Source organism: Pundamilia nyererei, unplaced genomic scaffold (genome assembly GCF_000239375.1).
Source record: "Pundamilia nyererei isolate P.nyererei 1_Seehausen unplaced genomic scaffold, PunNye1.0 scaffold00039, whole genome shotgun sequence".
NCBI classification, from domain to species: Eukaryota; Metazoa; Chordata; class Actinopteri; order Cichliformes; family Cichlidae; genus Pundamilia; species Pundamilia nyererei.
The window spans coordinates 3,476,077-3,500,860 of record NW_005187440.1 but is presented as its reverse complement, the minus strand read 5'-3'; the positions used below and the strand labels follow the sequence as shown (position 1 = coordinate 3,500,860).

At 42.0% G+C, this 24,784-nt stretch overlaps 1 protein-coding gene across 3 annotated transcripts in view; it reads right to left on the bottom strand.

The window, feature by feature from the left end:
• tafa5l (TAFA chemokine like family member 5, like) overlaps nt 1-23,098 on the bottom strand; it is a 44,006-nt gene extending 20,908 nt beyond the window's left edge. The window contains exons 1-3 of one of the 3 annotated variants that reach the window (XM_005730813.1): nt 22,428-23,098; nt 21,912-22,326; nt 9,321-9,470 (exon numbers count right to left, since the gene is read on the bottom strand). In XM_005730813.1, the coding sequence (XP_005730870.1) occupies nt 9,321-9,470; nt 21,912-22,008 (247 nt within the window). In that variant the 5' untranslated portion in view covers nt 22,009-22,326; nt 22,428-23,098. Of the gene's footprint in view, nt 1-9,320; nt 9,471-21,911 lie in introns of all 3 variants that reach the window. The other 2 variants (XM_005730814.1, XM_005730812.1) reach the window with 2 other exon arrangements.
• Between the last annotated feature and the right edge of the window lie 1,686 nt (nt 23,099-24,784).

Here is a 24,784-nt window from a genome sequence, read left to right as displayed (position 1 = left end):
TTAGCTTTGCGACTGGATTCTGAGACAAAATGGTCATTTTGGCATCATCCTGAGTGGGGAAGAGGCAAATCTAAAGTGACCTTCCTCCTGACACAGCAACGTGCCGCGGTGAATTTTCATTTTCACAGCTATCCGTCAGGTGCAACAAAGCGTAGATTTATCAGTCAGTTGCAGATGTAGTTTTGAGTACATTACAGGGCCAGCAAAACTCAATTTCCAGGGCAAGGAATAAAAGCTGAGCTGGCAAAGCGGTGGGAGTGCTGACTAACCGTGGAGTGCATCAGGCCAGCCAACCCAGAGTCACGCAGGTTGGCTAAAATAAATGCAGTTTTCAGCTCCTGCTGTACTATCCGGGCACCCGATAGCTTGCCCTTGTTACTTTTTCAATGCCATCCATGACAACATGAGTTGATCTATGATGACTTGATGAGTCTCCTGGTGCTGAGAGCCGCGGATTGGTGACACGGCGTTAGGGGGGGGATGAGAGCATTGCTGTGATAACCTCATGCACGACAACATCATGAATAACGCGAGCGGCAACAAAACGGCAGCGCTGCAGTTCGGCTTCAGCCTGTCTCCATCCATCAAACCTATCGCTCCCAAAATGCTGGCACGCACAATTGTAGACACATTAAAAAGCTTAGACGTTACAACCACCCGCCCACCCACTAAGCTTCTGTGCTAAAGCTGTCTGAAAATATCTGTCTGCTGCTTGATTTCACCCTTCAGTATGCTTTACATGCTGTGGGTATAATAAACCTGGCTTGTTGGGTTACTCAACTGGTGCAAATTGCTGGAAATATTGTGGCTATCTTGGCATTATAGTTTTATCATGGTGTTTGAACAGATTTTCAGGCCTGTTTTGTAATGTTTTCCTGTTTGTTATGGTAACAGCAGAGATGAAACAGCTGGCTGTGGTGGCTGGAAGAGAGGAGGAGAGTGTCTCTGTCTGGCCGACACCTGGGTGGCCCGTCGTGTCGCAGTCGCTGTCGGAGTCCCACCCAGGGACCACGGACGTCATGCCAGGCTTATCAGCTGCCAGGGTCCCTGTCGGGGTACGGCTCTGGACCTCAAACTAGATCACACGTAAGACCATCTGTCCCCCCTGCACACGGTGCCAAGCCCTGCCCAGTGCAACACAACACTGCCAGACGAGACTCAGAGCAGGGCAGGAGGCACAACGGCGACTTCTAAACCAGACGCGCTGCTAATCTGATGAAATTCTGCCACCGCAGAAGAGCAAAAAATAACATCAAATTTATACTCAAGCCACAGGCAGCTCATTTAAAATGTATTCAGATGAAGAGAGAGACACTTTCTCACCAAGGACACACCAAAGGATTAATTGCATCGAAGAAAAAAAACAAAGCGACGAATGAATCACTAGAACAATTAATTAAGAGCATCTTTTGAAATGAAATAATGGAACTAATACTGATGATTCTTATGCAGCAGTAAACACCCTACAAGATTATAGCCAGTCATTAAAGCTGGGCACCAAAAACACTGTAACAGGTTTTTACGGGTTTTCGGGCTCATGTTAATTAAACTTCAATCACAGATCAATCTGCAACATTATCCTGACAGCATGGGCCTGATGGGCTGATGATCAGCCCGCCTACAAAATGTATCCACACATAATCATGTATTGTGTTTGTTGAGAATCCAGTTAGTTTTCTGTTGCAGTTTTTTGGGGGGGGCTTGCTTTGCATTTCTGGTGGGTAGTGTTTTATTTGTGGTTGTTGACACAGATGGGAAGTTTACGCTCCACTGATCAGAAATCAATAAACCATTAGTAGAGTTGTACCATAAAAAAATTAATAAATAATTTTTTTATGTTTATGAAGTGGTTATAACCAATCTGGGTTAATCCATCAATCAACTGGCTTTTCATGAGCAACAAACTATTGGTCAATTACAGAGGGTCAAAATTAACCAGATGCCAAATATTGTATTTTCAGAAAATACCTGTTCCATATTATTGTAGGGTCTACCTTACAATGTGAAGCGCCTTGAGTTGACTGTTGTGATTTGCTGCTGTATAAATACAATAAAATTGAATTCAAACTGAAAATTTACACTCCTTTAACTACACAGGGGACAACTATCAAAGTTACAAATGCAACAGTGATACAACAAGACTTTTTATCACTTGTCATTAGCCTTTCGTCTTTTTCTAAAGCTGAATTTTGTCACTGCACCGAATCTTTTCTTGGCATCACTGTTGAAAGCAACGCTCCATAGAAAGTTCATTCAAAGGTAGTAAATTGTGCACTTAGACACACTAGTAATCAAACGCTTGTAGGTTGCAGGGTGACTCCATTTCCATGAAAAACTATTAAATAAAAATCTTAAAGGTGTTTTTACTCTCTGCATAGAGGGCTTTTAATGTGAAACATCAGCACATCCTTTTTTTTTAAATTGCAATTGCAAATAAAAGAAACATTTGAACTCCTTGGTGAATAAAAATATTTCTCCTAAACAGAAAGAAAAAAAAACAAGAGCAACAAATTCAATTCAATTAAAATTAACTTTACACGTTCAATAGGGATTTCTTTTGTGCTTATGCAACACTGAATAATCATGGCTGTGTTCCATATGAAAGATGAAATTGCTCATGAAACTGCTGCTATGAAATATACATTCAATAAATATTAAAATGATCAAGATGAGGTAAATATGGAAGGAAGTGCTGTTAGCACTGCAGGCAAACTATGCCAACAACACTAGCAAATGAATGTCAGCTCAGAAGCAAACATGTTTTTCAAAGTCACGCTTGTTTAAAACGAGGGCCTGGCTCTGTCTGCAGTTAAAATAAAGAGTACATCTAATCCTCTCGGCTATGCGTCTGCAATATAAATACGAAAAAAACCTCTGCTTTTGTTTTGTTTTGATGCTTCTTCTAAATCACTTCTTTTGCCCGTTTATTGTCAATAACGCTTTGACTGAGCGCAAAACGAGAAGCTTGAACCCAGCATATAAACGGTCTCCCTGCAGCCTCTTATCATGGTGGCCATCGAGCTTCATACGATTACGGTGTGATGTGGTGGCATGGCAACAACGGGCCACGCAGAGAAAGGGAGCAGGAGAGACTCGGGGAGCAGATTAGAGTGAGAGCAGGGAGACAAGCAAGGAAAAGCACATAATCCTCCTGTGTACAGTGTGCAGACTAAACCTGCACAACCCTGACATACAGCAGCACAAAAGGAGGGCAAAAAAGCTTGAAATACGCCTAAAAAAAAGAGTATCAAAAGAAGTAACTTGCAGAAAAAAAGCCACTGCCCTTGCTGCAACATGTTCAGTGAAGTAAAAAAAACCCCAAAAAAACAGGAGGAACAACTCGGTAATATGTCATACTGCACAAGCAATGCAGCTACCGTCTAGGCTAATCAATTCATATATTCACAGGTAACAACAGACTTTATTCACTTTGAGGCTTAGATAGTTTTGTCGTTATGTAATTACTGAAGGCAGAATACAAGCAGGACGGCAAGGGAGATAAGAAGAATTGTCCAATTGCCTCTGTTAAGCCATCAGCTGCAGATTGTAGTAACTTTGAAAATGTCTCAGAGGTTACATCAGACTAAGCCTTGGATTTTAGTTTCGATTCATTACAGGAAACAGTAAAGGCCCTCAAATCCCAGAGCTTTTCGTGGTGATTATAACTCTGCCGATGACTTGATCCAATCTGTGCTCACAGTGTAAATTGCACGTATACACTCCAAAAGGTCAGCTGCTCACGGGGTCAAATGTCAAACTGTGCACTTTATCAGTGTGTAGTGTGAAAAGTCAATCTCCCAAAGTTCTGTGCACAGCAACCAAAGCTGACAAGCATCAGTTCTTTGAAAATCCAGTAACAGACAAACATAAATACGAATAACCCTCCACACTGGTCATACCTATTGGGTAAAAATGGATGTTTATCAAAGCTTCAGTTCTGACTGTAATCACATTACCACTCACCATAGCTGACAATGGAAATGTTGGAACATTATTCTACCTCAGGTGAAAATCAAAGGTTTTACTTCTATACTCTGTTGAGTGTATTCAGCTGTTAATTTTCCAGTGTTAAAACACTACATCTCCAAAACCAGTTATGTAGATGTTTGTAAAGGACATATCTAAAGTCTGAATTCACTCAATAAAGCTTCCTTGATCGCTGTCCATGGTGCTGATCGTTGAGCTGATCTAGCTTATGGATCCTGGTAGATGAACCGGCCTTTGTTCTATTAGGTCAGTCGCCTAATGTCTGCAATATCTTTGGGTACTAATTCATAATACATTATTTGCATGCTAACAGCTAAAGTTTTGATATCCTTAGATCTGATGTCTTTACCAGCTTTAATCACACTACTGGAAATAAAGGTGGACCGTGGAGGTTGTCGAGATATAACAGGATTTGACACTGTTGCATCTGTGACTCACACCTTTACAAAAATGCTCTATTACTTCCAAAAGACAAGTTATCCCCCCGCAAAAATAACCTTCCATATTTCTTATTAGATATTGAACGTGTAGATCCAGCTGCAGAAACCGGGGGAACTAGAGAAGACTATGACGTGGCAAAAATATATCCCACTAGAAGTGAACCAGGGACATTGCAGTTATTTGCTAATCATAAGTCAGCACACATCTTAATTTTTCAATCCTTGGTCTCAGCATTTAATAGCTATTGGTATTATGTATGAGCATGCTCTTGATCTTTCTACCGCTTTATAAAATGAATAGTTACATATTCCGTTCAATCCAGTTTTAACTAGAGTATGTGCCACCCGTTGACAACAAAAGCCATCTCAAGGTGCTTTGTATTGTAAGCTAAAGACTTTACAAAGAGAAAGCCAACGAGCCGATGATCCTTTATGAGCAAGCGATTCGCAACAGTGTCCTCACTTTGTAAGACGAGGAGACCTCTTTGTGTTACAAACTGTAACATCCAATCTGTAACACCCAAATGCACACCTTTGTCTCATTTAGTGGCCTCATTCAAATGTGGATCCACAAATACAGAGAAATTAAAGCCATATCCTCTCTTAGCTACTTGTCTGCAACGTGCTTCCACTCTCCCTCTGGATGTGAGAGCACCACTCATGGGTTCTCTTGCAGGATGAAGGAGGACACAGCGCCTGCCTGGCCAGATATCAGAAAACACTGCTTAACTTGTCCATCGGCAGGTTCAGTCATAAAGAGTGCACTAAAAAGGCCAGTTGTTATCACAAGCACAACTTTAGAGTTATTAACACTTTTATTGCACTTACAGTAACATAACTAGTTAAAATCAAGTCGGGCAACCCGCCTCTCAATTTCTCTGTTCTGTGTGTGTCCGTTTCACCACAATACACAGGCCATGACGCAGAAATGTTGAAACAGAGAGCAGAGGATAGAAAAAAAAAGGAAGGAGCACACATAAATAGCACAAGCTCCTGATATGACTGCGTAATCAAGCAGCTAAAAATGCGCCAATGTCGGATAAACCTTGTTCCCGATTTTCAGTTCTAACAAGCCGCATCCACGGGATTGGTTCCTTAGTCTTGTTGTGTTTGAAACTGCACTGACATCCTTCAGCTCCCAGGCAAAAAACGCTCAGCCGTGTAGCTGACTGCTTGTCTTCGAGCACACAAAAGAAACACCATATGGACATGCATATAAACCACAGCTCTCCGTCACAAAAAGGAATTTGTTTAAGTTACTCTTTAACCTGAAAAACAAATGAGATTTTTGTGCTCCGTTCACCATATGTTTCCAAAATTAGTCATAGCTGCTCGTATCAGGCAGGCTCGCTCGCCTTTGTTTACATGCCACAGACGGAGAGTCAGTGACGGTTCCACTTTCATTAAAGGTCACTGTTCTATCACAGGATCACAAAAGGGCAGTGATCCACTTCTTCTGCAGCTGTGAAAGTGTTGTATAAAACTGATCAGGAAGAAAGTGGAACACTGAAAGAATGTTCCCCGGTCTTGGTGAGATACAGAAATATATAAACCTATTTATAAGTCTGTGAATTGTTTATGTGTTTAGAAGGGCAAAAGAGGATTTATGGGAATGGCCATTAAAGTGAATGTAAATGAATATGCTCTCAGCTAAAAGGTTAGAGAGGATATGTGATCACAGGCATCATTAAATCCACTGCATTTTGGTGCAATACACACTAATTCCATTTAAAATCCTGGCAACGACTGATGAGCTCAGCTGTCAGCAGAAAATCTTAATATGACCCTGCAAGCAACAGGTCCCAACTTTAATGCGCTGGCTATTAATGGAGCGTAGGGTGTGGTGCGGCAGGAAGCCAGTAATAATCAATTTCCTGCTGCTGTAATCATAGTTCTCTGTAAATTAATTAGCATCTGTTGAGTGTTATGGAAAAATGTCTGCGGAGAGGGAGAGGTGGTTAAAAGCAGCGCGCCGAGAGGATGACATGGACTGTGGGGCTCTGGTGTCAGGGATATTAGATTAAGGCCAACATGAGTCATCGCATGATGGAACTAATGGTGCATCTGATTGTGATATTGTGAGCTCCAATCACACCCCTCCCATCCCTTTCATCGTTCTTATCACCCTTAGCTAGATACTGTCCAATGGCTCAGAGACAGGGGCTCTAAAGTATAAAATCTTATCTACAAAGTGGATGAACACTGGAGTCTCCATTACAAGTGATCTTTTTTTTTTTTTTTTAAACCCAGGTGGAGGAGGAAAAGGAGGAGGAAAATTCAACCCAATACACGCTGGAGACACAAAGCAATTACTAATTTGTTGATGTCACAGTGGCTGACTGAAGAAGGCCTAATGCAGACAACCAATCACACAGTTAGGAGTAAAACAGTCTAAAAGGCATCAAAAAGTCAGACATGCAAAGTGATTATCGATTGGCTGGTTAAACAACCAAATTACATCGGCACTTACTTTTAATGGAGAGAGAAGGAAGCCAATACATTTTGTTCATTGGGCTTATTGAGGACAGGTTGCGCTCTGTTGTTGTTGAAGTCTGGCTTTTTACCCAGTGTCAAACGGGGGAGATGATGCTGCTTTGCATTAGGATATTTTTGACATTAATAACTTGGCTGTAAAGTGGCTAATGACTCTTTGTCCTGTTTTCTTCCATTCTCCTTGGGTTGGTAAAGTTTCATGACTGCATAGTGCATGGTTACGACGCTAACATTTTGACAAAGACTGTCCAAAGACAGGACAGTCAGACCGACACAGCGGTGCCGTAGTTCCTGCAACAGCAGGTTTGTCCAGCAGCACGTTTGGAAGTCACGACACAGGCGGACAGGCAGAAAACAGCAACTGCATTCCACTCAGGAGTAGCCGATGCAGGGCTGCGGTATTGTGCATTTTGCTTCACTGAAATGGGACTCCTACTGGAACAGAGACATTATTGTTAATAGTTACACCTGTGCTTTTCCTCTTATAATTTGTCATGATGTTCCTGTTATGTCAAAATGTCTGCCATGAAAAAGGTCTGTAGATGCTGTTGTGGCAGAGGAAATGATTCCACGTGTCATTATCGCATGTATTATTGGTCTTGGTCTTGATGGATTTGGGGATACAGACACACTTTGGGGGCTTGTAATTGGAAGGTTTGTGTCGTTGTGTCCTTAGGCAAGACATTTCACCTACCGCCTACTGGTGTTGGCCAGAAGGGCTGATGGCGCGATATGGCAGCCTCGCTTCTGTCAGTCTGCCCCAGGGCAGCTGTGGCTACAACTGTAGCTTGCCTCCACCAGTGTGTGAATGTGTGGATGACTGGGTGTGTAAAGTGCTTTGGGGTCCCTAGGGGGGACTAGTAAAAGCACTATACAAATACAGGCCATTTACCATTTACTTTACTCTTAAGATTAAGCTTAAAATTCTATGTGTTTATAGTTAAGGCTGGGTCAGGTGACCCTGTACTCTCCCTTAGTTATGCTGTAGTAGGCCTAGACTGCTGTGGGCTCACTCTTCATGTGTTTATACACCACTCTACGTTTAATCATTAATTATTATTAATCTCTGGCTCTCTTCCACAGCTGTTTTTGTCCTGTCTCTCTGTCTCATCTCCAACCAGTCACAGCAGATGGCTGCCCCTCGCTGAGCCTGGTTCTGCTGGAGGTTTCTTCCTGTTAAAGGTTTTTGCTTCCCACACTCGCCAAGTGCTTCATCACAGGAGGTCGTCTGATTGCTAGACTTGAATTGATTGTTGTTATGATTTGGCATATAAATATCGCATCAGTTGAATTTAGTTTTGTTTTTTATTTCCATTAACTAAAATGTTTTTTTCAGTATTTATGTCACTACTTTAATTTTGGTGTTTAGTTTTATTTTACAGTGTATTATTCAGCTTTTCTCAACGGGACCAGAGCATCCAGAGAGCACTCCTAGGTATGTGAAATTACAATGCAATTACATACATTAAAAACTATCAAATTTTTTTTTTTTGCACGAGATTTATTCAAATACTTCATTGTTCTCCACTCCTGCATTACTGCAAAAAATGTACAAAAGTAAATACATGACTAGGTTTCCCACTTTTTCCCACCTTGTTCAGAAACACAGATCGAGATCCCACACTCAACAAGAGTAAAAAGTTTGACACAACTTGTTCAATTAAGTATGAAGCCACTGCTAGCAGCCAGCTAGTGTAGGTTAACATAGAGACTGGAAAGAATAACTGCTAGCCTGGCTCCGTACAAAGAAAACTAAACCCTGCCTGCAGGCATCTCTGAGGTTCATTATTAACAGTAGTATAGAAATATCACAATCATATTTTACAAGAGATCATTCCTTGTACATCCTGGAGACTCTGCTAGTGGTGTTAGGGTTAGGGTGTAAGCCAAGCTAACCAGCCGCTAGTGATCTTATGTAGCACACAAGTGTGCCAGGTGACTCGATCCTTAACTCTTGATGAAAAACACTTCCCTAAAAATATCTTAAAATTAAAAAAAAAAAACCCTAAATGCTCAGAGAATATTTCTACTTTAATAGTTTAATTGAACTACAGCTGTTCGATTTATGGTGGTAAAGGTGGAGTTGCATACAACAGGCTTCATATAGGGAAATATTAAAAGGTTTTGACATGCCGACTGCAATATAGTTGTTATAGGTGAAATACAAATAGTTTTTCTTCAAACATAGGGGAAAAATCCATTGTGTTACAGAAATATTGAAATTACTTTGAACTTTTTTTTCATCAATTACACTTTTTAATTAGATTGTTTCTATGTTTATAGCACACCAGCCGATTCAGTTGCTTGCCAAAGTGACTTCTTCTCCCGCTGTACTGAATCACTCCAGCTACGTTCTCTAATATTTATTCTCCATTGGGCTAGAGAAGTCACTGAACTCACCATCTACGCAGGCCGGCCTCGCCCTGGTGGTGCCGGCGATCTGGCCTCTCCTGCAGGCGCAGCGGGCTGTCTGCCTGGCGATGGTCCGCCTGGGAACACTGCTGTCTCTGTTGAGCATCACTATCTCGCAGGTTCCCACCGCCAACTGGCCTGCCAAACACAGCAGTGAGGATAAAGTACATCACATTAGCATAATGAGTCAGTAATGAACTTATTACAGAGGAGCAACTGGTGTTCAAAGGTGAAAACGACAGGCTGGCTGTTGTTTGCAAAGAGACATTTTTTTAACCTTTTTGGCTTTGTGTTCCACTAAAGAGTTTAATATTCTCATTAAAAATGTCAGGAAAGTTTTTAGTGCTTTAAAAGCAGGCGGCTAGAATGCTTTTTCAGTTTTAATACACCATGACAGAGTTCTCTTGATGAAAGTGCCTTACAGGGATCATGCAGGAAAAAAAATCAGTTAAAAGAGCATCTTCCATTTGGCTAGCCATAACTGCAAAGTAACAAACACACGAGTCAGAGGCTCCGAGATATGAGAGCACCATAAAACAACTTATTGATTTTTTTCACGTAATGGGCAAAATCTAAAGACTTCTTCTGACTGTGAGCATGAATGTTCTCTGCAAATTTCATAGCAGTCAACCCATTAAATAATGAAACATCAAGACTGTTCTCGCCGTGAAATTGACAACACTGGCCATTTGTAGATAACTTATCCTCGCGTGTACCTGAAAATATCCACTTTACAGGCAGTCGCAATAATTAAACAGAGAACTCACAGCCATGCCCGAACGTACAATGTGAGGTTAACACTCTCACACCCTGTTTGAAGCCACATTTATTAATTTTTTGCTCTTTTTTATTTGACTATCCAAATGAGTTGGACCACTGACAGAAATAAAATGTTACTTGGTTGACGGAGTAGAGGCTGCTGGGCACTGCTCCTACACCAGACAGACCAATTTTCAAGCCAAGCTAAGCTCTACTGAGACAGCAAATGGACAGAATGTCTTAAAGTGATGATTACCTTGCTCAGAAATCTGTGTGTGTGTGTGTGTGTGTGTGTGTGTGTGTGTGTGTGTGTGTGTGTGTGTGTGCTATTCTTATAGTTCTGTCCAAGCACAGAGAATTACTTCAGAGTTCTCCAGGCATTACAAATTGATGGATAACTCCCTGGCCAGGGACACGTGTATAAGCAGCTTTTCCAAGTTTGCCACAGTGTTATCTTTAAATTAATTACACAAACTGGAGAAATCTACGTTTTGCAAGCATGCTTTAGTTGCAGATGAACTACATGGGAGGGGCAAGGGGGTGTATGAAGGGGAGGTTCTCCATTCTTCAAAACATCTAAGAGAAAAGGCAGATTAGAGAAGAGTGTGTACTGCAGTTCCTGTAAGGTCAATCGTTGGCATTCACCAACCATAGCTCCTTTATGCTGCTGCTTCTAGTCGCTTCCCGCCACACTCAAATGCTCATTAAGTGAGACGCTAACTGCTATGTAGCATGAAATGAGCGCAATAATGGCAAAGGTTGAAAGGGTTGTTGATGAACACAAATGACTCATAAAATTACCTGAGCAGTGCTGAGACATCCAAGTATCAGAGCAAGATGTCTGTGAAGATTTAAGGTGACCCTGCGGCATTTCTTTTAGCATAATTCACCAAGTTGAGATACTTCCTGTCCATTGCAACGATAGTTAGGTAGGCGATAGATAGACTCACGGGCAAAAATTAACTTGCCGGGTTGACTGCTTTTCCTTCAGAGCTTTCTGGCATTAAACCTTCTTTCATTTTATATTTTCTAGTTGCAGTTTGTTTGTGTTTAAGCAACAAAATACTTGGTTAGGTCCACATACTTGGTCCACAGAGGAGGGACTCCTCAGTTGTAGGTAATGTTTTCTCTACCGCCGTGCAGGTCAAACTTTATATTTCTACACCAGAGTTGGCTAATCATATTATCCGACTTGTTCTGCCCTACTCGTTTGCTGGAAGTACTTTTCACTTCCAGCAGTGCTACTTGACATCAAAAACAGGCTTACGGGGTATCTCAGCCTCTCAGTTAATAGATCAATGAATGGGCTGCAGTTTCCACTGACAGCCACACTTTGCCATTTAAGCTGATAAGACTGGTTTACTTTTTCCATAAAATTACCTCCAGAAGTGTTAAGAGCCATAAAACAAAACCAGTTCTACAGAGATCTGCTATGTAAATCTAATTTCATAACATCAGCCTTGCTGGCCACCCTCCACCGCGCACCACCATCACTCAGCCCACCCGCCTCTCTCGTTTTTCTGCTGAGGCGAGATCCTGTATACTTGGTTGTTGCTTGGAGGACAGAGGTGCCGTCAGATATCAGTGCTCAACACTGAACAGATGAATGGGCTTCATGTAATAAGCCTGAAGGAAGACAACAGTAAGGCGCTGGGGGAGTTGAAGTGGTGAGTTGTGTAGTGTGTGGGTGGGGGTAGCTGCTTTGTAAAGCGCCCTTAGCCATGGCCAGCACTCCATCATACGTACAGGAGTTAATTCATGTGACAGAGGGTTTCTGTCACTCAGTGGTGTGAGGACACTTTGCCTCGTCTCTGTTTCACATGATGAAATGCACATATGGCCGTGGTAGCGAGGAGAGCGCCGACTGAAGGATGGGAATGGTCGCTGAACAGGCCCTGGATCCTGTCAGAAATGACAACAAGAAGTAGTAGACACTGGCTTTAAGCAGCGACTGGCAGCTTGATCACCTTATCAGTGAATCATAACACTATGCTAGTGCTAACTGGCAGCACAGACACACACAGGGGACCAAACGCACACAGCTTAGAGCAAAGATGTGAGTCTGTGCTCTACATATCAGCTCTTTGATCAGACACACTGCAGATCACCAAAGTACAGGCGCACAAATATCTTAATAACTCTGCCTGAAACAGGCTGCCAGGAGTCCACACTTGCTTTCACATTGTTAGTCTGATTCAGTGTGCATCACTGCTGGACTAAGAGCCGTTGGGCTCTAGATACACCACACTGGCACGACCTCAGCGACGGACCGTGAATATACAAAGCCGCCAATTATCATCATCCCTGTTAACATCGCAGCTGATTGCAGCAGTTTGCTGTTTCTTAGTTAGACAGTTGTACTAACCAATAAAAACTTTCAGTCCTTTCTAGCTTATCTTTTTTTTCCTTGTTTGTGTCTTTAATTAAGACTGTGCAGATACATCAGAAGTCAGTCTTAACTGATTTTAAAAAAAAGAAAAAAAGCTTTATCAGATTTAACGGGCATCCGCAGGAGACAGCGCCGCGCTGCTCCTGTACAAGTGAAACCACATTGGGAGCTTGTGAGAAAAGCTCTGTTTCTCCTCAGGGAATTTGCCATAAAATTATATGAGAGACTGCACTGAATGAACTATGACTAGGATTCCATTTCCATATTAAAACAATCTTCCTTTATAGATTGTAATTACTGGAGCTTTGAAACACATGGAAGCGAGGTTTCACAATGTTTTATTGCACAACGCGACTTTCCAAGATACAGTTTTGCACTATATTTATAAAAAATTCCACATCTTGTAGAGTGGTGCAGTTAATTATTCATAACAATACGTATTGTGTTTGGAATTATTCCCTATAGGGACCAAAGCTATAGCACAAAGCTCCTCTGTGCTGGTTTGGCCTAAACATCCGGAACTGACTCCGACCACTTTTCTAATCTGACTCTAATCACCGCACTCAGATACAATAATAAGTGTGAGTGATTATCTTCATTCCATTGTGCGCTCCTTTTGTGACAGAAGTGGCATTCTCAAGAATGAAAATGGGGCTGGCAACAAAACGATAGTTTAGAGAGCATGACAATCATATTAGCATGTATAGAATCTGATATGAATCCAGCAGATATTCTGTGGGAGACTGGAAACATTGCAGGAAAAATTATAAATGTTAATGATGCAGGTAATCTGTCATAACTGATTAGTAGTGGCTGCCTTTATCAATTTTTAAAATGTAATTAAAAGTGGCTAAAACCCCCATTCAGCATCAGCCAGCTATCTCACACAGCACATTTATGCTTTCCTTGTAGTTGTCTTGTGTTTAGGGACACACTAATGATTGTTTTGATTATGGATTAAATCAACTTTTTAAATGGACTGCTTTTATAAAGTGCTTTCCACTTTTTTTTTTTTCTGAGGACAAAGCTCTCTGCAAATCCTCTCATTAAGCCACACACAAACACACACACAAATAAATACACATTAGTGGTGGTGTCAAGGTGAAATCTTTGGGATCTGCATCTTGCTCAGTGATGCTTACCCAGCATTTGGGAAGAAGGAAACAGGAAACAAGGAAGGAAACAATTAATGACTGTCCTTTCCAAAGCCCCCCAAAATAGCAAAAACTGCAGTGACAAGGACACAAAGAGGGTCTCTCGGAGACAGAACACCACCCTCAAAAAAAGTGTATTTAATATTAAGAGGCACAAAACATATCATGTTCACACATTTTCTCTTATTTAGAACCTCTCTGGTGTGATCAAGGTTCACAGGAGCCATCAGTGGTGCTGAAAAAAAAACACAACTGCACAATCCGGTCGTTAAGTCTGACGTCACTAGCCGTGTCTGGGCCTAAACTCCGCTGCGGGTCCATATATCAAACGATCACTATGGCATTACTGAGAGTTGAAAAACTGTCTAAAGTCTTTCATCTTTAATAAAATGATCAGCGTTCTGCTCTACCAGGTGTAACAATTGAGTTTAACATCCAGGCATCCATGAAAACGGAATTTATGACATTTAACGGAGTTAGAAGTTAGCAGGGAGTTAGCTCGCTAGCTTCTATCTAAATACAATATAGCATGTCCTGACTGCGGGGTTTTGGAAACAAATGAAAACATACAGCTCTGCTATCACTTCCAACATAAATGAAGACAGAAAACTAAACAGCAGTGACGTTTGTAGGGTTACTGAAGTTTGGCTAGCTGGTATATAATGATGTGCTACGTGACCGCTAGCGACACAGCTATGTTAGCATAATATAAAAAAGCTAACTTTTTTCCACTCGATAAAAGTTAACGTGAGTGTTCTCGGTGGTCAGGAACAAATGTAATCGCATGGCAGGATGCTGTAAAACAGGGGTGTCAAACTCAAATACACAGTGGGCCAAAATTCAAAACTGGAACAAAGTCGCGGGCTAACGTTAATATTTATTGAAATATATTTATTCCTCCAGATATAAGAATGAATCTTTTCTTATGGACTCAAACACGTTTTGCTGAAAAACTGAATATGGAACAAGCAAAGCTTAATACTAAACAATATATATACGGTATTAGCTGTATAATACCAGTAGGCCAGCTCTGATAGTAATTTGGTATGGCTTCGCGGGCCAAATGTAAGTAGGCTGCGGGCCAAATTTGGCCCGGGGGCCAGAGTTTGACACCTATGCTGTAAAAGGACCAAACTTCAGCCAGGAGAACAACTGAGCTAATCCATCCACAATACGAGGTTAGTCATTCATATACTGCTGCATGGGCTGGGCTGTAGTTACATCCTAAGGTTTTAAAAACTGAGCTTAAATAAACGATTAGCGGTAATAAAAGCCGAGGTAGGTCAACAGTGCTCACTGACTGTTTTAGGAGCTTTTTGAGATTAAATAGAAGAAAATACAAAACATTAAACATGTTAACAACACACATTAAACGCAGACTACTTTAGACCCGGAAGTAGGATTCGTCATGTCATCACTTAACGACCGGATAAAGGGAAGTTAAAATTCTTTGTGTGACATTAACTATGACCAGTTTCCTGAACAATTTAACCACAGAGGACCTTGAAAATTTTGTCTGATAACTTACAAAGTTACATAAGCACTGGAAAAACACAGTTTGCGTTGTCTTTATTTGTAGAAATGAACACCCTTCCCTGTACTAGGCTTTATACTCTTGTTTATCTGATTCTTTTCTGCCCAACAACTGCTTCAGACCAAACTGGAAGACGTAGAGTGCAGCTTTGGGCCAGGAATAGTACAAAATGGGTACCACTGGTCTTTTTATCTTGCATGCTGTGTCATAATGGATGAAAACTGATGCTGCACCTGAGATGACTCATGACAGGAAGACTAGCATGATAGAAATGTTTTGATTCTTCCACCATGACTCCACCACCTCTGTGAGGATGACCCAAATGAGCGCAGTGCTCTACACCAGCTCTACAATTTTAGACATAGCAAAGAAAAATACGAAGAATTGTTGAAGCTGGATGGAGCTGAGAAATTGAAAACACAAGTGCCAGCATCAGACAGACCACTTTGTGTGTCAGTGATTTTTAAAGTTCTTTTTCTGGAACATGTCTCCTTACCGATTACATCCCAAACACCATGAAAGAGAGGAACATGCAAACTATCATGTTTTTCAGTCACAAGATTTTGACTGTAACTGACAAAGCAGAGATAGTGACTACTGTAACAGAAAGACACAATGTGCAGTCATGTGAAAAAGGAAGTTGTTATAAGGACAACTGAGCACAGCCCATTCAAAGTATGTAGAAACACCTTTGGCAGTAATAACTTACAGTGATCATTTTCCATATGACTTTCTCAGTCTCTCACATCACTGTGAACGAATTTTGGGCCACTCTTCTTCACAGCGTTGCTTCGGGTCATTGAGAATTGTGGGCATTTGTTCATTCACGTCGATTTTAAGGCTTTTTGGTGAATTTGTTGGGACTTCATCTTTAACACACACCTGCTACTGACCAGGAAATTTACAAAAACCTCTGTTTTTATAGAGGCGCTCACACTTGCTGTTGATCAGCTGCATTTGAGTATCCTGTTAATTTGCATTTGCATTTTTACCCTGTTACTTCCTTTGGAAGCAGCAAGATTGCACTTAGTTTTTCACAGGACTGCACAGAGTGAGAGTGTGCATGACTGTAGTCTGAGCCTGACAATGGACTCCCACTGTAAGTCTTGGTGTACTTAGAATATAACTTTATGTTACACCATTAATTTTTACTGGTATCCCAAAAATCTGTAATGAGAAGACCTTGAATAATTTTCAAATTTTTCTGATTCAGTAATGTGAGTCAGTGAAGCCCAGTGTGGGATTTTCCTTTGGTTTTGGTTTTTGTGTACATAAGTTATTGTCTTGTGGGGTAAAATGACTTTCTTGTTCACACACAAGATTTTCTATAGTTTAGTTTATAAGAACGATAGTTTAAAGTTCTTGAAATTGCTTGAAATTGGCTTTCTAATAGATGATAATTATTTCACCACCAATTGTGGCACATATAGACTCAGCTAACTTAAGTAAGAGATCACTCTAAAATACTGTTACTCTGCTTCACGACCTCAAAGGAAGCTAATAAACTCAATCCCACAAATATAAAGGTAATTTCAGTGAGTTAATCTGGATTTATTCGCGACTGCAGCCCGAACTTTTACCTGATCTTCTCCTCATGTCCATTCTGATCTCACAGCTCTGGCTTCTATTAACAACTCAGGATGACATCAAACAGCCAGCTTATTTGACTGTGCATATGGTAGCCAAGGCAGCCGCAGCCAAGTCCATCTCATTACCTTAACAGCACTTGACGCGTGCAGCGCAGTAGGTAGCATGTAATAGGACACCAGGTGAGAGAGGCAGATGTTTGACTGACCCCGTGCTATATGCTTCCTGACATCGCCGTGATCTTCTGCTGCTAAACAAGTAGGGCAGCAGAGCAGTGGAGCATAACATGTGCCACCACTTAATTTCACATGCTATTTGAATACTCTATGTTAGTCCGATTGATAATTATACAAGTGAACAACTCCCTGCTGATGTTAGAGGACCTGTAATGGTAACTATGCAATTTCAAATAAAACAGTGCGAAAGGAATCGGGTGTGATGGTAGGGAGATGTTGGAGCATTTGGGGTGGGATGAATTATGTTATTAGATAAAGAACATTTCTCTGCAGTGTGCTAGCCCTCAGTCAGTCTGCTCCTTGTTGTTCTCTCTTGAGAAGCTCCTCATATTCGAATGCTGAGCTCTGCATTCGAATGACAGAATTTTTTAAGCTGCATCAAGTGTGATTTTCAGACAATCACAAGCAACCACTGAAAGGCACTGCCGCCCTGCCAACTGAGACACCAGAAATGGGCTCTATTTGCTCAAATTTAATTCCCGTGTCAGGTGTGAACACTACTCCACCCACAGGGAATGACAAATTGAAACTTCCCGTAGCCGCCGTAGGATGGCACTCCCTTGGGGAAAGCGGGGCACAGTAGCTTTAGATTGTCTCCTTTCTCACTAGAAAGCAAAAGCATGCTGTGTAGTCTGCTAACATCATATTAGAGAACTTCAAGATCCCCAAGTTCATTTTTTTGTACAGTTTGTCTGCAACCTTTGTGTGACATTGCCAAGGGCAGCTTTAAAATAGAAAACATTCCCCTTACATCCATCCCCTGCTAGGACTCACAGTGTATTTCAGGTCTGTCCTGTGGTACGGTTCACATGACTGAGATGGCTTTGAATGCATTTCTTTTGCTGTCGCACAGCACAGCTGCAGAATATTACAATACAGAGTGCGCTCAAACAATTTGCTGTGGATGAAAACAGGCTAGAGGCATGGAGAGCGAATGTACAATATGCCTTGCAAATGCAAACAGTAGCTCTGCTGAATGTAGCGCAGAGATGACTGTATAAAGCCACGGTGACTCATTTCAAATTCCCCCCCAGATAGCGTTCCATGATGCCCTCCTTCTTTACTGCAAACACAGAGAAAATGGTGAACATCAGAGGACTATTACGACCCCATAAGTACTGTACAGTAATGCGGGATTGTGTGAGCTTTAACACTCAAGCACATTCCCTCTCAGAAAATATGATCACGGCATCAGGCAGAAAATAGAAAGGGACAGAAGTCCGAAGGAACATAACTCAAATCATTTACACCACTCTGCCAATGATGGAGCAGTTTCAAGCCCAGAGATTTCCGCAGAGAAAATAACAATGCAGAAATACACTGAGTAGTGCGCTACAGTCAACCACAAGGGAGGTCAAAGCTGACGGCTAGAAAGAATTTATATTCGGGGAGTTATGAAATATGAGCTTTGTGTGCTGCCAAATTGATTTAGCTGTAAAAATTCTTTTCATTTTGTTCCATAAAGATGCTCATACTTTTAAAGCCCCACCGCCTATATAAGCAGGTCTCAATGATTTGCTTACAATTTACAGCCAAGGTCATAATCAAAGTAGGTCTCCCTTTGCATGCCTAATGCCGCCTTGAAGAAGACTGGAATGGAAATCATTCTTTTCACTTCAAAAAGTCAGTAATTCTCTGGTACTCTGATTAGTTTAATGCTTGGATGGATAGGCCCTGCTCTCTGAGTTAAAAGAGAATACCAACCAAAGATTTTGAATTTTATCTCTCTGGTGCACCATGAAGATTTGCTTTCTCATATACATCGGGGGGAAATGACCATGATAGGATACAGAATAATTCATCAGGAGTAAAATCGGTCTGGTTTTGATACTTGAACCGCATGAGCCTGTTCTCTGTACAGTCTCGGTGAGTCACATCAAAATGTAGTGACACGGGCCACAGACGTGGCTCATAAATGTGCTGTCAGCCGCGTCGACAGCAGAGCAGGGTGACAGGATAGATTGTTGCACTCACTGGATTATTCAAACAAACCAAAATGACACGTTAATCATGACACGTCACATGCGCTGTATAGAGAAGCACTTTCTGTACAAAACAGAACACCAAGATCAGGAAATCACCCTGTGGTTTCATTTATTTGGGTTGTCCACCTTCTCTTGTATTAAATATATTTTGCTTTACATCATATGTTTCTGTTTGTTTTTCAGAGTCACATTCAATGTTCAACAGGTTTAGATCCTCTAACCAGCAGATAAAATGAATTTGGAGTCTCTTCTCAACCAGAGCTGTTGAATGGAAGAGTCACGTCATCTTACTTCACCATTTCTTTTTTTTACAGCAATGGCGGATCACGGAGACTCACAGAAGTTTAGCAACGGGGGTTAGCAACTTATGCTAGCTGCACCATAGAGATATAGCAGCACAGAAGTCTGAGATGTCTTTTTAAAAGGTAGTTAAACAAAAACAAGGCTGTATGTTTTAAGCATACATTCCAACTGCCCGCTAAGCACTTGCAGGAACTGTTTACCCCGAATTCAGAACCCCCGGTGACTGGACTGTCTTAATCTATGGCTCTGCTTTCAACCCTTTTCAGAGTTCCATCTTCTACTGAGAAAAACAGAAGTTCAGCTTTCTTCACCAACTTGCTGCTAAGTTTGTCTGCTGAGCAGTGTTGAGTGCTGTCATCAGAGCTTTATAGATGAAGGCAGTCACCCACCGCTATTTGCAATCAGACTAGTCTCAGAAAGATTCGAATGCTTGAAAACCCAAACAGTGCATATAAAGAGACCAAAAAGATGAATGAAAATGAAGGCGAGAGCTGCTAAATCGGTTAGCTACTACAACCGTTTCACATAATCATCTGTGGTAAAATGAGAAATTATGACAGCTTAAACATCCTTAATGGGAAATCCAAAGAAAAGATACCACACTACACATGCTGATAAGTAATCTATGGAAAGAGCAGCTGAGAAACACAGAAATGATTTTGCTGTTGCATCAAAGATGAATAAAGATTTAAGAAGTCTCATCTGAGCAAATTATTTCAAATTAATGATTTACTGCCATGGCAACAGAATTCTGTCAGATGAGTTAGAGCAAAGGCCAACTATCCCTTCACCTCCAGCGAATAAATGTGGGTAAAAATGCAGCACTCCACCCTCCCTTTTCATACTAACTCCGAGGTTTGTGGGTGACAAAGCAGAGATGTGTCACCGCTGCTCCCTGGCTGCACCACTGAACCGGAATGTGGCCCAAGTACGGAAATCCCAGACAATTCCAAATTTATTGTTGAATAAACTGGCAACATTGAGAGCAGCCGACAGGCCATTTATTGTGACCGACGGTGGCCCAATGGCGTGCATGGACAGAGCTGCTAGGCTTTGATTTCCTGTCCTGGTCGCCATGACAGATGGGCTATGAAGACGGTGGAGGCAGCACAGCCTCTAACCTCAAGTTAGTCCTGCTCGCCAGTTCACCGGCACACAGTGTGGCTCTCAGGCCCTCAGGGGCCATACTGGCCGAGCTTTTCATGGAAAGTGAACAGTGCTTTGACTCTAACAGTGATGCTTAGCTATAAATGCTAAAAGAAATACTGCAAATGAATCTTGTTATATTTTTAGACTGTAATGCTAAAAAAATCAGAGCTGCTTTTATGAGTGCAGTAACTGGTCAGTGCAGCCAGTTTCAAATGACTTGGTTTTGATGATTACACATCTGCATTTTATATATATATATATGACACATTTTATTCAAAAACCAGTCAGCAACAAACAGGGAGACTGTCTACCCCAAAAATCATATCCAGAGGTTTTAACTACCAGGCCATGCACGGGAGATCTCACTTACCCTGGGAATATATGAAGGGCAACAAAGTTCACAAGAGATTGATCGAGTAATTTGTACAATCATGTGCTAATGAGATCACTTTCAGATGAAAACGAGTCAATAATAAATGGCTGCTGGGAACAGGAGGGTAGCTGTGGCTCCTTGGATAATATGCACAGGCTTGAGAGGGGTGGGAATTCGAGGCTGGTGACAGCAGCGTTTTTGGGAGAAAACACTGCAAATTAGAGGCAAAGGGAGCACATTTCAACGCGCAGGCAGTTCATTTTTCACATCAGTGTCTACTTTTGTTCCCGGCAAGCTGCCAAAGACATTGATGTAGGCACTATCCCTCCTCCACAGTGGTAATTATGCTGCCGGCCAATGCTTGATTAAAAGATCTAATCTGCAAACTTAGTGTTCAGCATCTCCCAACAAGTTCCAGTACTTTAAGCCTGTTCTCTGTCTCTGACAGCGGCGGAAATGTTGTGTTGTGGACAGCAGCCAATGAAGTGCAGGGAAACATCCTTTTGCTTTCTATTCTGTGTCAGGGTGAAGGTGTAATTGCACCAGTGGATGCATTATTCAAGATGAAAACATGGCTTGGAAGGATATAAAGGCCTTAACCTAAGTGGAAAAACAATAGCTGAAGGCTTTCTGATGTTTTTTCACCTAAGGCTCAGTTATAGATTCGCCAAATTACTATCCCACATGACAGCAAAGAGCCTGATTTTTGGTCCAGCATCAAAACAGAAAAAAATCAGGGTTGTTTGGGTTGAAGGTTATAACTATTCTTAATGCATTTCAGATTCTTAAAAAGTGTTTTGGAAATGGTGGTCTAAAGCTCCTAGGTACATAATAGTGCTATCAGACATGATGAAACTGTGCAAAATAACATCACTATACACTGACTGGGAATATTATTACTGAGATGCCAAATCAGGCTGCAAAGATGTTCAACAAGGTCACCGTAATTTGACTTCTGATGAGCACAGAGGCTGTTTAATTGGGCGTAATAGGAATTTTCCCCCAGAATGACAGGATCTGACCACACCATGTGCAGCTGCATCCCAATAAAAAGCCCTCAGAGACCTTGCTGCTGTTGGCAAAGTAATAAATAGCTGTAAGTGCCCTTACCCTCTCTGAGCAGATGGGAGTAGATGAGCCAGAGGAGCAGTAGGCAGCAGAGTGACGCACCTCCACCTGCGGAGAGCGTCTTCACTCCAGACTGCATTCTACACCGTCAGCCTTTGAGATTATCCAAACTTTGAACACTTGTGCCACTCAGATGTCAAGCAGATCAGCGGAAGAGTGGCTAATCCAGTTGCATCTCCAAAGCCTGACGTGGGCATCCATTTTGAGGTTATAACACAAGAGGGACCGATAGTAATCCCCCTTTGCTTTTCAAATTCCCTCGGTGAGCCGCATATCCATCCAGGCTGCTTATCACACACACACAAACCCACACAGACACACACAGGCTACAATGTCACCAGATCTGGCCAAGTTTACGCAGCTGTGCTTTCAGGAGCTGGAATTCACTTTGATGCTTCTGCAAGAGAAAAGAGGGGGGGAAGAAAAGAAAAAGCTGGAAGTGTGCAGATGAAGAGGAGGAAAGAGCAGCAGTCCCCCCCGCGCAGTTTCGATCCTTACACGGAGATGACGATGCTGGCAATAAATTCAGCCGTTTCGTCCTCTTTCGTCCTCTGCTCTACGTACTGTTATTATTATTCCCAACCAACTTCAGCACCTAGCCGAGCTCTGTGTCACTCTACAGAGAGACGCGCAAGTTATCCCATGCGGACATGACGATCATTCCGATCGGTACCCAAACTTGTCCGAAAACGCGACACTCCAGACTCTTAAAAATAAATAAATCAAATCTAAAGGCGCAAATGCGTCACGCTGCCACACACGCACAGTCTGCATGTGCACGGCAGCGCTGCGAAATGTCAGAAGAGGAGCGGCGGGGTCTCACGCAGCGAGCAACCTCTGGACAAACGCACTGTGCGCGTCAGCACGGCCGGTGCGGTGAAGTTGGGCACAGTTGTCACCTGTATGAGCCTTTGGATGCGATCTGGAAGATTCTGAGCGACCGTGTCTTGCTGCTTTAAGTTCGAGGATAAGCACCGCTCCACGCCAAGTCAATGGTGCGGTTCCACCTGAGCGTGGTGAACCAGCCTTATTCTACCCCGGTCGGGTGCATTTGCATGCAGGCGACGCCGAAGAGGAGGTTTCCTTCTTTCACTCCATGGCAGAAACCGTGCTGCTGCTGCACCCTGACTTCCCTTCACTTACGACGTTTTCAAATGCTCTCTCTCCCTCCCTCGCGTGCGCGCGCGTTCTCTCACACGCAAAAGATGTCCTAATTCCTTCCTCAAAGTGTGAAAAAACTTTGCGGTCCCCCGGCTATAAATCGCAAACTGTAGATGATGATGTTGCTTGTTTATACACAGCAAAAGAAGACCAGTATGAGCCCACGGGGAGAAACAGAGCGGTCCCAGCTTAGCACATTCTGACACTTACTTTTCTCCGTGTCCTTATGCCCCGTTTTGGAGGTGGAAAACGCCCTTGAGGGCCTCATTGTCTGGGGACTATGGTTAACATTTAGCACACTGGCATTCCGGGAAAATGTGACAGGTCTGCTTCTTGAGAGGACCGTGTTATAACATGTGCGTTGCCTCAGAGCTCTTTATGGCAGTATTATATACTGTCTAATATCATATCTCACAAGTCTCAAGCGTGCACACACAGAGGCAGGTGTGTATAGATGTATGCGTGTATAGGAGAGAGAGAGGGAGAGAGAGTTAAACTCCTGCAGATGCCAGTTTATCTTCTGAAAGAGCACCATTTAAGACTCCCTTGCCATTCGAGGACCATTACTATAACTCACCTTCCATACACACACACGCACTCACCAGATTCCATGACCAGTGAATGTGCACTTTATTAGCAGATGAAGAAGTTCCCCTTGTGTGCTGCTGTGCTATCAGCCTTTCATTCAATGTCTTTTATGATGACGTATTGGCCCGGGCCGATGCCTGTCACGTCAGCGTGTAATAGATGAAAAATGACAGGACCTCACAATTCTAAGACTACGCATTTGTTATATTAAAAGGATACTTTGCGGATTTTCCATCTGAACTTTTCTGCACTAGTGAAACCATTTGCAGCAGCTTACTTTACTTGGCCGGTGGAAGAGCTACAAGCCCGGGCCGACTGCTGAGTTGAAATGTATTTTCTTCTCTTGTATGCAGTGAGGCTCATCCAGCTCTCAGAGTTAAGAACTACGTTTCCGTCTGTCTGAGTGACGTCTCAGCAGGGGTTCCAGTGTAATTAATCATAATCCATAACTGTAACTGACAGGGTTTCTGCCAGTTTATTTTTACCCATCATATTTATTTTTCATTTTTACCAATGAGATACAGACGGTTTTTCCGTACTGAATTTGGGAATGTGTGAAGTAATAATAGTAATAGTAAGAATGATGCAGTAATAACATAGTAGTAATACATATGCATTTTCGACGTGCTGTGCTTAAGAAAAATATGAAAGATTTCAAAGCTGTGACTGATTCAAGAGGATGTGCGTGTGATATAAGTGATAATATACTTAGTAACTGAAGTGCTGTAGTTAATTATGGTTTTGATGTACTTGATTATTTCCACTGCATACTGCTTTATGCTTCTTCTCGTCTTTGTTTAGCTGATAAGCCTGTTTATTAGTTAAGTTGAATACTAAAGTCGCATACAAAATATATGATCAGTTTCATAATTTGAAAATGTGGATCATGATTTAAACCACCCAGTATTTAGTCATGTTGATTATATCAATAACAGAACTCCAACAATCTACACAAAGAGGACCTTTTAGCGGCCATTCTTCTCTGTTTTGCTGCTAATATGCCTGCAACTGTTCTTCATACTGCTATTATGAATGTTTCTATATTAATTCATCTGTAGTTACATGGTCATTTTTGTGTGAGCAGATAAGTACGCAACTTTATACCT